This window comes from Fistularia commersonii, chromosome 21, assembly GCF_037954325.1.
Source record: "Fistularia commersonii isolate RoL2024-O1a breed Wild chromosome 21, RoL_Fcom_v1.0, whole genome shotgun sequence".
Classification (NCBI taxonomy): domain Eukaryota; kingdom Metazoa; phylum Chordata; class Actinopteri; order Syngnathiformes; family Fistulariidae; genus Fistularia; species Fistularia commersonii.
The window spans coordinates 1,885,040-1,896,177 of NC_141304.1; the positions used below are offsets into that span (position 1 = coordinate 1,885,040).

The 11,138-nt window shown below is 49.5% G+C and overlaps 1 protein-coding gene across 2 annotated transcripts; it reads left to right on the plus strand.

Moving 5' to 3' along the window:
* Positions 1–294: 294 nt before the first annotated feature.
* Positions 295–9,958, plus strand: LOC147221971 (S-adenosylhomocysteine hydrolase-like protein 1). 2 transcript variants are annotated; one of them, XM_086169083.1, is made up of 17 exons: positions 295–671; positions 2,824–2,935; positions 3,042–3,185; positions 3,294–3,394; positions 3,485–3,587; positions 4,959–5,053; positions 5,139–5,245; positions 5,335–5,451; positions 6,473–6,536; positions 6,622–6,710; positions 6,787–6,857; positions 6,928–7,022; positions 7,118–7,216; positions 7,331–7,399; positions 7,628–7,706; positions 7,790–7,910; positions 7,990–9,958. In XM_086169083.1, exons 1-17 carry the CDS (start codon positions 492–494, stop codon positions 7,994–7,996), a joined length of 1,653 nt encoding a protein of 550 aa, XP_086025209.1. In that variant the 5' UTR covers positions 295–491; the 3' UTR covers positions 7,997–9,958. The 2 variants fall into 2 exon arrangements, with proteins under 2 accessions (XP_086025209.1, XP_086025211.1); XM_086169085.1 differs by lacking the exon at positions 7,990–9,958 and having other exon boundaries at positions 302–671; positions 7,790–7,914.
* Positions 9,959–11,138: the final 1,180 nt, after the last annotated feature.

The following is an 11,138-nucleotide window of genomic DNA, read 5'->3' on the forward strand; positions in this document are numbered from 1 at the left end:
AAAAAAAAATGCGAGTAAATACACGTCACTTTCCTGTCGAAGCGGCCGCCTGTGGAGCGCGAGCCGGGACGAAGATTGGCCCGCTTGTTCATTTTTTCCTTAACTGAAATTAATAAAAAAAATCTGTCGATGTTTCCGTTCAAAAGCAACCTTAAAATAAATACATAAAAATTGAAAACAAATAAATACTAGAAAAAAATAATAATAACCACGCCCCCTCACCGCCCACAAATAGCTCACGCGTAGGACTAACCCGTGTTTTCCCGGCCGCGCGCCTGATCCCGACCATTTGATTAGTTGTTTTTTTTTTTTTTTTTTTTTTTTTTTTTCATCCAATCGCAGGGCGCGTCACTTCCGCATCGAAGCGGCTGCTGACATTTCACCCCTACCGGGCGCAAGTGGGAGGGAGGAAGAACCGGGTCCGTCCGCCCGCTCCGTGTGTGTCGTTCCAGTCCAGGTCAGCCTCACGACCCGCCGCCGTCCGCCCAGACATGTCCGAGCCGGCCGCGGAGGCGAAGCCCGAGGTGAAACAGGCGAGCAAGGAGGTGAAGGAGAGCGAGAATGTGGCGGAGAAATACTCTGCCATGACCGTGAGCAAGAATGCCGACGGGACCGTGGGGGAGCTGTCGTCCGCCTTCACCGCCGTGCCCACCCACAAGCCGGTGAAAAAGGTCAGGCTGCACGGCCCGGTTACCGGTTACCATCTACCATCCTAAACCCACTGCTTACCGCTAGCTAACTAGTCTTTGCAATGTTCATAACCCGGCTGGGGTATTGGCATCATCTGGGTGGGTAGTGATAGTAATAATAGTCGTGATTGTGGACATTGGTGCAGGTTAAAATGGGCACACGGTTGTTTGTTTACCTTGTGCAATAATATAAGATAGATTTTATTGATGGCACGACGGGGAAATGCAATTATAGCAGCGGGTTTGCAGGGTAGAATAGTGTGCTAATGTTAGTAATAGAATAATATAGGTGTAATATAATAGAATGCACCTATCGTCGTCCCATGATGGGGAAATTCCAAATAAATATATACATATGTCTTACAATAGTATGAATTATTTTCAAATGAATGTTTAAGACTCAAGACCTTGAGTTGTTATTATGATGCAAGTGTAATGGCATTTCTGTAGGGAGTCCTGGCTAGAGGCACAAAGATATTATACGGTGGAATAAAAAAAGGCAATAGCAGAAAAAACAAGGGTGTTATTGAAAGATTAAAATATGCAATTATTAAAAATACATTCTTCAGTATATAAGAATAAAAGAAATGACCATTCCTTGTGCAGGGTTAGGGAATAGTAAGTGAACTGTGAACATGATGTCCGTAATAAAAAATGAAAAGGTAACAGGTAAGGCGTCCTATAAATATAAATATTGCACAGATGAGACTGGTGGTCGTGGTCATCATGCCTGCAAGCACTTTCGACGCGGCGCTGCATTCGAAGAAAGATTTGCGTATTTGTGGTGTTGGCTCGTGCAACCCTTGCCTTCTTAGTTAGTCCGGGGATTATCACACCCCCTCTTGCGTCGTCTAAAATAACCCCCACACCAACCCAGGCGCAGCCACATGACCTATGACCTGGCCCACGCCACACCGAGCTGATGAATAATTGTGGCGACAGGCAGATAAGCGGCGGCGGGGTGGGGGAGCGGGGCTCGATAAGTGCTGATAGGACAAACAATGAGCCGGTTTTATATTAACTGACAACAGGCCAGGGTTGAAGCCGATGGGAAGAAAGCGAAGGGGCGTTTGGCCGGCCGCCCCCTGCACAGAAGAGCGAGGCAATAATTGGAGATCATTAATGACCAATCATTGGACGCATGAACAGCGTCCACCCTCGCCGTCCGGATTCCTAGAATCCAGAACGCAACAGAACGGCACGTTCGAGGGACGCGGAACAAGTCCTGCTTCAGAATTACACGTGCTCTGTGGAGTCCGACAACTCCTTTCACATCCTCTTCTGTTTTCGGTGGGCGAGATTACGAAAGCGTTTCGTTTTTTGTATTTTTTTTTAAGACTCAGAGGGGTGCAATTAAACAGAAATCAACCTGATGATGATAATACTGTTTACATAATGCCCTGTTATTTAGTGCTCTCAGGACAGATGCGTGTTAAACTCTCTCAAAAAGTACAAACCAGCATATTTAAGCTCTAATCCTGGACAGGACTTTCTGTTTCCAACACAGGGGGTGCCTGGCTCCCAGATGCCCGGCGTGGAGATTGTCCTCTGTAGTTAATGTTTACTACCGAGCTAATATTTACATGTGGTTTAGTTTGCATGCAGGATGCATATCGGGTGAAACGTAGTTACCATTTCGCCCCAATCGTCCGTCTTCGAAGCTTCTGCAGAAGCTCAGAGGAGCCCCGGGTCTTCGGGACCCGTCTTCTGTCCCGGCTGAAAATACGTCCTCCGCTGTCCCCTAAATCTGGAGAAAACAGCTTGACATTGTTCTTTGTTGCCACGTTATTTTCACTGGTATGCAGAGAGCCCCCACGCTGGGATTACACCTTGACACCGGAGACAGACCAAGTGTGTGTGTGTGTGTGTAGGTGTGTGAGGGCATCTACCCATGATTTGTGTCTTTCAATTTTCTTTTTAACAGACAAAAGGCACCCAAATTGCAAAGTAGGTAAAGAAAACAACATTCCAGGGAGAAGTGACCAAAGACAGCAAAAACACACAATTTGTGCAAACACGCACACACACACACACACTGTCTGACAGTGGATTTGTCACGTGAAGTACGTCCACCCCTCATCTAAAGTATCATGGGTCGGTATCATAGTTATTTTTTCTCCCCCCCCCCCATCAGCAAATCCAGTTTGTGGACGAGAAGCAGGAGTTCAGCAGGTTCCCCACCAAAGCAGGCCGCCGCTCCCTGTCTCGCTCCATCTCCCAGTCGTCCACCGACAGCTACAGCTCGGGTGAGACGGGCCGACCGTCGCGAAGCGTTCGACTCCTCACCCGGAGTCGCGTTTGCCCGTCTCCGAGGCGACGACGCAGTCATTCTCTGGCGTTGTTTCCCCGCAGCCGCGTCCTACACGGACAGCTCCGACGACGAAACCTCGCCCAAGGACAAGACGCAGGTCAACTCCAAGGGCAGCAGCGACTTCTGCGTCAAGAACATCAAGCAGGCGGAGTTCGGCAGACGGGAGATTGAGATCGCCGAGCAGGGTGAGAGGCGGAAAGACATCAGGGAGGGAAATGGGCAAAATAGGACAGGATTTAGAAGCACGCTTTGACGAGGCCTTTTAAGAACGTCTCTTCTCGCTCTCTCCTCAGACATGTCGGCGCTGATCTCGCTCAGAAAGCGGGCGCAGAGCGAGAAGCCGCTGGCCGGCGCCAAGATCGTGGGCTGCACTCACATCACCGCGCAGACCGCCGTAAGACGTTTCTCCCGTGAAAATCGCTGGAGCGGGGCGTGGAGTTTTTCTCCGCTTGTTCAACTTCTCCCATCGCCTTTGGGATTCCAGGTGCTGATCGAGACCCTGGTGGCCCTCGGCGCTCAGTGCCGCTGGACCGCGTGCAACATTTACTCCACGCAGAATGAAGTGGCCGCAGCCCTCTCGGAAATCGGTGAGCCGGCTAGCCTGGAGAACATCGCAAGCGATGCGTGTGTGTGTGTGTGTGTGTGTGTGTCGTGGATTCGTCTGTGAAGAGATGGAGAAGTATCATCTGTGAAAAGGCAGGGGACGTTGTGAGATGCTTTTAAGGCGCTTTTCAAAAGAGGTATTTGGACATAAAGTGTAGCTTAAGTTACATTTAGCATAGCATTGTAGCATTAGCATGTCTGTGGAGGTCTTCAGTCATCCAGCTCATGGGGAATTCTTGTCGAAATCTTCTCGCAACTGGACTTGAATTTCTTCACTCGAAGACGTTCCCCTCATCCGAGAAGCTTCGTCAGTATTAGTGACCTGAAGCCTCTCGACGAAGGGGTGAATAAGAATAAGAATAACTTTATTTATCCCGAAGGAAATTGTTGTGCCAGAGTTTCAAGTAAAACACAATAATAATAAATAATAGTAGGAAATTGAATAAACAGTAAAAAAAAAAAAAAAGGGGGGGGAGAGTAAGAAATACAAATAAAACTATAAAGTGTCAAAGTCAAGGCTTAAAGTGTTTTAAGGTCTTAAGTACAAAAATAGTCCTCAAGTGAAGAAACTTAAGTCCAGTTGCCACGACAAGAAGATTTTAAACAAGAATTGTAGCATAAAGTGTAGCCAGTAAGTTAAGGAGAAAGCTATGAATTAAAATCTCCTTCAGGCTTAAAACACTTGTTTATATGTCTCTTCTTATATGTTATCTTTGTTTGTTAATTATAAATTACAGTTTTCTTATTAAAAACACGCAACCAAACCGGGTCTGGAACGGATTAATAGCGTTTCGCTTCATTTCAATGGGGAAACTTAGTTTGATACCCTAGCAAACAGAGTTAACAGATTAAATTCGTAAGTCAAGATATTACCGAATACGCTAAAATATCAGAGGGGGTTATCGCCACGGTAACGAGTCAGGTGATGGTGCTATTTCAAGGTGGATTCTGCTCGTTCACACGCTGTCGGTCCGACAGGTCCGACAACTCCGATTGTGTAAACCTTTAACTTGATCTCTCAGCTCTTTTCCCATTGGCAGCATGTGTGTGTGTGTGTGTGTGTGTGTGTGTTTTCTTCTCACGTGAACTCCCCCGTGACGATCCTGGGGAGATAGCATTGTTGAATCAGCCCAGAGAAACTTGGCCCTTCAGAATTTAACGGGAACATTGAAGATTAGGCCCGTGGAACATCGTCACCTGAGGGATTTATCTCTGGTTGCTAGGCAACCATGGTCAGTTTTTCACGGCCAGGACAAGCCCGTCGGGTTCCATGCAGATTTAGGGGTGTGGGAACTGACCGGCCTTAGTAGTCATTGAGTGTGTGTGTGTGTGTGTGTGTGTGTGTTGCCTCTCAGGTGTGGCGGTCTTCGCCTGGAAGGGGGAGTCGGAAGACGACTTCTGGTGGTGCATCGACCGCTGCGTCAACACCGAGGGCTGGCAGCCCAACATGGTACGACCCAGAACGCCAAGGACTCGTCCTCGATCGCCGTCACCGTGTATTTTAATAGCCGCGTAATTCCCCCCCCCCCCGTCAGATCCTGGACGACGGAGGCGACCTCACTCACTGGATGTATAAGAAATACCCCAATGTGTTCAAGAAGATCAGGGGCATCGTGGAGGAGAGCGTCACCGGCGTGCACAGGTTCGTCGCTCCCCCCGAAAGCCGCGCGGCTTTTTTTTTACGAACGACGTAATCTCACGCGGGGGGGGGGGAACCCCCACCTCCTCCAGGCTGTACCAGCTCTCCAAGGCCGGGAAGCTGTGCGTGCCGGCCATGAACGTCAACGACTCGGTCACCAAGCAGAAGTTCGACAACCTCTACTGCTGCAGGGAGTCCATCTTGGACGGGTGAGTGGCACCGACACGGTGACGCACACACACACACACACACACACATTGCAGAAACGTTGATTTAGTAAAATTAAGGCTTCCGAGGTGAGACACTAGAAGCAACACCTGCAGGTATTTGCTGAATTTTGCTTCGCGGCTTAGAGCAACCAGCAATGTCGCATTATCTGGAGAAGCATTAATAGTCTGGTTTTCTCAGTCAGCGACCAGCTGGGAGTCCCTGGCTCGGCACCAAGCGTTGCTGTCGGCGCGCCGACGGGAGCTCAAAGCGGTCTCTGTTATGCCAGTAATTTGATGGCGGAGTCTTAGCGGCGAATATTGGGGGATTAGGAGATTGTGCGGCGGTCCCCGGGGGCGCCACGCTGTCGCAAGACCGTTAAGAAGCCGCCGTTCTTTGCGGCCGCCGTCAAAACATTGTGTAATAAAAGAGCGGGAGAAGGGCAGACAAACAACAAAACCCTGCGTAATCACACACACACACACACACACACACAGATTAATTATCTCCGAGGTTTCCTCTCCTCGAGCCAGCGTCCTGTCAGGAATTGTTGCACGGGTGGATTTGAAGACGGGGTTGGCAGGTTGTCCGCTTCCAGGAACTGTGCAGTTTGGATTTGGTTCCAGGAAGCACCTGCAACCTTTTTAGTTGTGCATAGTTGGGCGGTTTAGTTAGTTAGTTAGTTAGTTAGCAAGTGTGACCTTCAGCTCAACGCCAGAAGAAGCCTGGACCTCTTTGGCGTTCCGCTTCGGTCTATTTTGTCAGAAAATGTCTCAGCAGGGATGATAGTTTTTAAAAAAGAAGCATCGGGTAATGGTTGGTTCTAAGATGGTTCTAAGAGCTGAGGTCCCTCTGCGGTCCAAGTCGACCAAGAAACAGTTCCCGAAAAGGTTTGAGGAACCGCAAACAGCTGGTCGTAGTCGAGCATACCAAACACCAGCCTGGTCAAGGGTTTGCACAGAAACCGCCCGCTCGAAAGTGCACCCATTTTGTCTCTTGACCCCCCCCGTCCCCTTCCCGCAGCTTGAAGAGAACCACCGACGTCATGTTTGGAGGCAAGCAGGTGGTTGTGTGCGGCTACGGCGAGGTGAGACGCGCCGCTGACCTTTATATGTCGCCAAAACGCGATCGGACGCTTGAAACCCGACCCCCCCCCCCTCCCACCCTCGTAGGTCGGGAAAGGGTGCTGCGCCGCGCTCAAGGCTCTGGGCGCCATCGTCTACGTCACGGAGATCGATCCCATCTGCGCCCTGCAGGCCTGGTGAGGAAACCCCGTCGAACGTTTTGCTGATAGCTGGCGGATAGCTGGAGATAAACCCCTTCTCTTGCATGAGCAGTATGGACGGATTCAGGGTGGTCAAGCTGAATGAGGTCATCCGCCAGGTGGACGTCATCATCACGTGCACAGGTGACGGCTACCAAGCGAAGCCGGTCCTCCGACCCGACCGCATGACTTGACGGCGGTTGTTTCTGCGCAGGGAACAAGAACGTCGTGACCAGGGACCAGCTGGACCGCATGAAGAACGGCTCCATCGTCTGCAACATGGGTCACTCCAACACCGAGATCGACGTGGTAAGGCAGGAGCAGAGTCCGAGCGCAGATATCCACGGATTGATTGATTGATTGATTGGCGATGTTGTAAAATCGGCATTTGTCCTCCGCCGCAGGCCAGCCTTCGCACCCCCGAGCTGACGTGGGAGAGGGTGCGCTCCCAGGTGGATCACGTCATTTGGCCCGACGGCAAGAGGGTGATCCTGCTGGCCGAGGTGCCCGGCGACGACCGTTTTACTTTCAAATGCACACGGCCGATCCGCGTTAGCGCGTTAGCGTCGGGAACGCCGTGTTTGCCTCCTTATCCAGGACTCCGCTGTCTTTCACAGGGACGTCTGCTCAACCTCAGCTGCTCCACCGTCCCCACCTTTGTCCTGTCCATCACCGCCACCACTCAGGTAAAGAGCCGGCGCCGGTTCAACCTCTTATCTGAGAAGCTTTACTGCACAATAGCATTGGGAATTATAAAAACGCCCCCAAAGTATTGCGCGCCGTATCTCATCGCGATAAAACAGGGTAGTGATTTTACACCCTTGGCATGACATCTGAAGGCGCGCGTTCTATTTTTTTTTTTTTTTTCCATTTCGGTTAATGACGTTGTTAGTAATGCACTGCTGCCCTCCCAGGCGCTGGCACTCATAGAGCTGTACAACGCCCCCGAGGGTCGATACAAGCAGGATGTTTATCTTCTCCCGAAGAAGATGGGTGAGGAATTACAGCATTAGCGGCGCAAACGTCAACGGCTAGAGGTCGCTCACCTCACGATGCTTTTTTTTTTTTTTTTCAAGACGAATACGTCGCCAGCCTGCACCTGGCCACCTTCGACGCCCACCTGACGGAGCTGTCCGACGAGCAGGCCAAGTACCTGGGGCTGAACAAGAACGGCCCGTTCAAGCCCAACTACTACAGGTAGCCTCGACGACGTCACACGAAACACACTGGGCACGGGTTCATCCATCATGTTGTCTGTTTTTGGGGGTGTTTACAGGTATTAGCCGGCGAGGGGCCCCAACACGCGGATGGTACCCGACGTCACCCGACTCCCTTCACCCCCACAAGGCGAAAGAAATGTTTCTCTATATTCTGTTTTCTATGCTTCACAGGATGTACTTAGCCTGTATTTGATTGACCTTTCCTGCCCCCCCCCCACCCCCCCCCACCACACACCGCCACTTCCTGTTCGCAAAAAGCAACAAGACGCCAGCGGAGCAGAGATGCTCTCGCAAATGGCCGTTTGTACGCTGGAACAACGGCGTGCGAACAGATACCCGAGCTGGAAAACCGACTGGAATGACAATCCAGTCTCACACACACACACACACACACACACACACTTAGGATAGCAAAATCTATCATGCTGCTGGGACCAAACGCCAGCCTACAGAGGTTGGCGAGTATTAAAAGCGTATTTTACTTGAGACCGGAGCGGTCAGGAGACCCCCAGGTTAAGGTTTGCCCGTCGCAGGCGGGAAGTCTGCGTTTTTTTCCGGGGAACACATTAAAACCGAAGAGCGTTCCTCGATTCCGACGCCGGCTACATTCCTCCGAGAGGAAATCTCAGTGTTTGGCCGCTCGGGGGGGCGACGGCACGTAATCATAGCAACCACCGGGGCGATCTTGGTTTTTTTTTTTTTTTCTCTCTCTCGAGGTTTTGGCATGTGGTCGAGAGCAGCATCTGCACCTCAGGGGATTCAAACAGCTCACAATATTTGTACGTATGTATTTTCGACCATCCGTGTGGCGTCGTCCTCGCTGTCCCGTCACTACAGACGGGTTAGGCTCAGCCGTCCGGCGTTCTGAACGCCTCCGGCCCGACACGGATTCGTCTCGGCAGCCGAGCCTGGCTCTGAAAACGGGCTCGGACCCAGAGACGGGTCGCGGCCCTGCTTTGTTTATTCAGAGGCAGCGCTTTTCGGTTGGATTCGATCTCACGCTTTTGCACCAATTTTTACATTTTTTTATCTTTTAGAATCTAATCTCTGTGATTGTTGCTGATTTATTGTGAGGCTTGTTTAGTGCATCCACTTTACATCCGTATATTCTCTTTGGGTGATGTTTGAAACCAGGCCCGCAGTGGATGACTGCATTTTTTTTTGTTTTTCTTCTGTGTTTTCCTTCGGAGAGAGACCTAGTGCAGGAGTTTCACCTTCATTCTTGCTCGCTGAGGGGAAGCGCCGTGTCTTTCCTCGTAGTTTTATCCACTCCGGGTCGCCCGGTTTCATTCCCGCAGCAGGTCGGGGTCGCGTCCGAACGCCGCCGGTCACGCTCCCCGAGTCTGCGGGCGCAAAACCCCCGAGGACATTAGAGCTGGGATCATCTGAGCAGAGCTCTGTAACAACGGTTAGTGGTCACATGACAGTGCCTTGTGACGTACTTAGTAATTTATACGGTAAAAATCTCTTTTTATTCCTTTTTTTTTTCCAACAAATACCCTTCATGGTTATTACTCTGCACTATACTGTGATAGCTATGCAGTGACACGCTCAGTTCCTCTCCTGTCAACAAAGTATTTGAATCCTCGTCGGTTGAGCTCTTCAGTCTATTCTCAAATATGCATCACTGTAATGTGAAGATTTTTAGACATTAATTGACATTATTTTATATTCTGTTGTACCTCTGTATTTTTACAAATGATTTTATCTTGTTTTTTTTCTTTCCTTCATGTGTTCAGTCTGAGCAAGACTTTTAAAATGACGTGCTCCTTTTTTTTTTCCTCGCTCTAACAGATAATAATTGTAATGATGTAAAGGTGAATATCCACGCCACTGCGATTTGACAGCGGTTCGATGTAAAGACACGTTTGTGGAAAAAGAAATATCGGCTTTAAAATAGTGAGATCTATTTTGAACGCTTCTCACTCGTAGGTTGTTTTGAAGAACACAATCACGGCAGTATGTGCTCTCTGGAATCCACGTGCACTGCCCCCTTTAATAAAACCGCTGTTGGCATTTGAAAAAGGCTTCTGGTGCTTTGGAATCGGAACCGTCCCTGTCCTTGTTGTTCCTCCAGGCCTCTAGGGGGCATCGTTTTAGCCGGGAGGTGACGCGCTTAGCTTCTTGATTGAAGAAAGGTATACAACGGCCCCCTTTGGACTGGAGGAACTTTTTTAGCTCTTTCTAGAATCTTTTTCAGTTCCATAGATGCTTGGTGATTGGTGGAACTCAGAAACCCAGATACTTTGTGCAGAGCCGGCAGTTTTAAAATGTACCGTGGTCACCGGTGACGAGATGGATTGAAGGAATGGACGACGAGGTCCGAGCTCTTCTGGCCTTCTACACCTCAGAGGGGTTTCCGGGGCTTGCAGAAGAACATCAACATTTTGGACCAAAATAAGTTGGGAGTTAGCTGACTGCTAATGCGGTTTTTCACACGGTGAAGCAGTGCAGGGAGAAGATGCAAACACTTCAACCATCTGATCGTCCATGGTTATTCCACTAACCCTCTGGCAACTTCTACCTCCATGGTATCCTTGTAGTTTTCCTCTTCTTCAAAAGATCCTCTTTATGTGTGTGTCAGCTCACAAGTCTTGGTGACGTTAGCGTCCCAGCTTCACTGGCACAAGAACTTAGGTTTTCACCTCGCAACCAAACCACCCACTCATTTCCAGCCCTTCGATTGTTTTCATTCAATGTCACCGAATGCCTCTTTGCATTTTAAATCATGTCCGTTTCACACTCTCATTTTTTTTTGGCATTAAATCCTTCTCAAATACAACACAAGCTTGTTCATCGGAGGAGGTGATGCCAGAAAGTGCAGCTGGCTGTGAATGGCAAATCGGTTAGGATTCTGTGCATAAGTGAAGACAGAGTGCTCTGAACGGGACCACATAGAAGGGTTCGAATTGTAACACTCACAGTAGTCTTGCTTAGTTAGCAAGATGGAAAAATCAGAGGTAAAGTTGAAGACAACACGGACAACAGGTACGCTGATAAGGACATGAGCATTAAGGTGTCAAAGAGACTCGTTTACTCAACATCATGATGTGACATATCAGGAAAAACAATGCATACCTCCAGCATACAAGTTTGGCCCCCCTCCATGTTAAGAAAAAGAAAACAAATCACTTCCACTTATTACCATTAGATGGTAGCAGGCAACCACTTCCAAGGGGAGGACTGAATTCGACAATAAGCTAGA

What these genes read in the sequence shown, in the direction of transcription:
- LOC147221971 (XM_086169083.1), top strand. Translation starts at nt 492, where the DNA reads ATGTCCGAGCCGGCCGCGGAGGCGAAGCCCGAGGTGAAACAGGCGAGC. An exon ending in TTGTGTGCGGCTACGGCGAG is followed by an intron (nt 6,537 to 6,621) that starts GTGAGACGCGCC and finishes CCACCCTCGTAG; the next exon opens with GTCGGGAAAGGGTGCTGCGC. An exon ending in GGGTGATCCTGCTGGCCGAG is followed by an intron (nt 7,217 to 7,330) that starts GTGCCCGGCGAC and finishes TGTCTTTCACAG; the next exon opens with GGACGTCTGCTCAACCTCAG.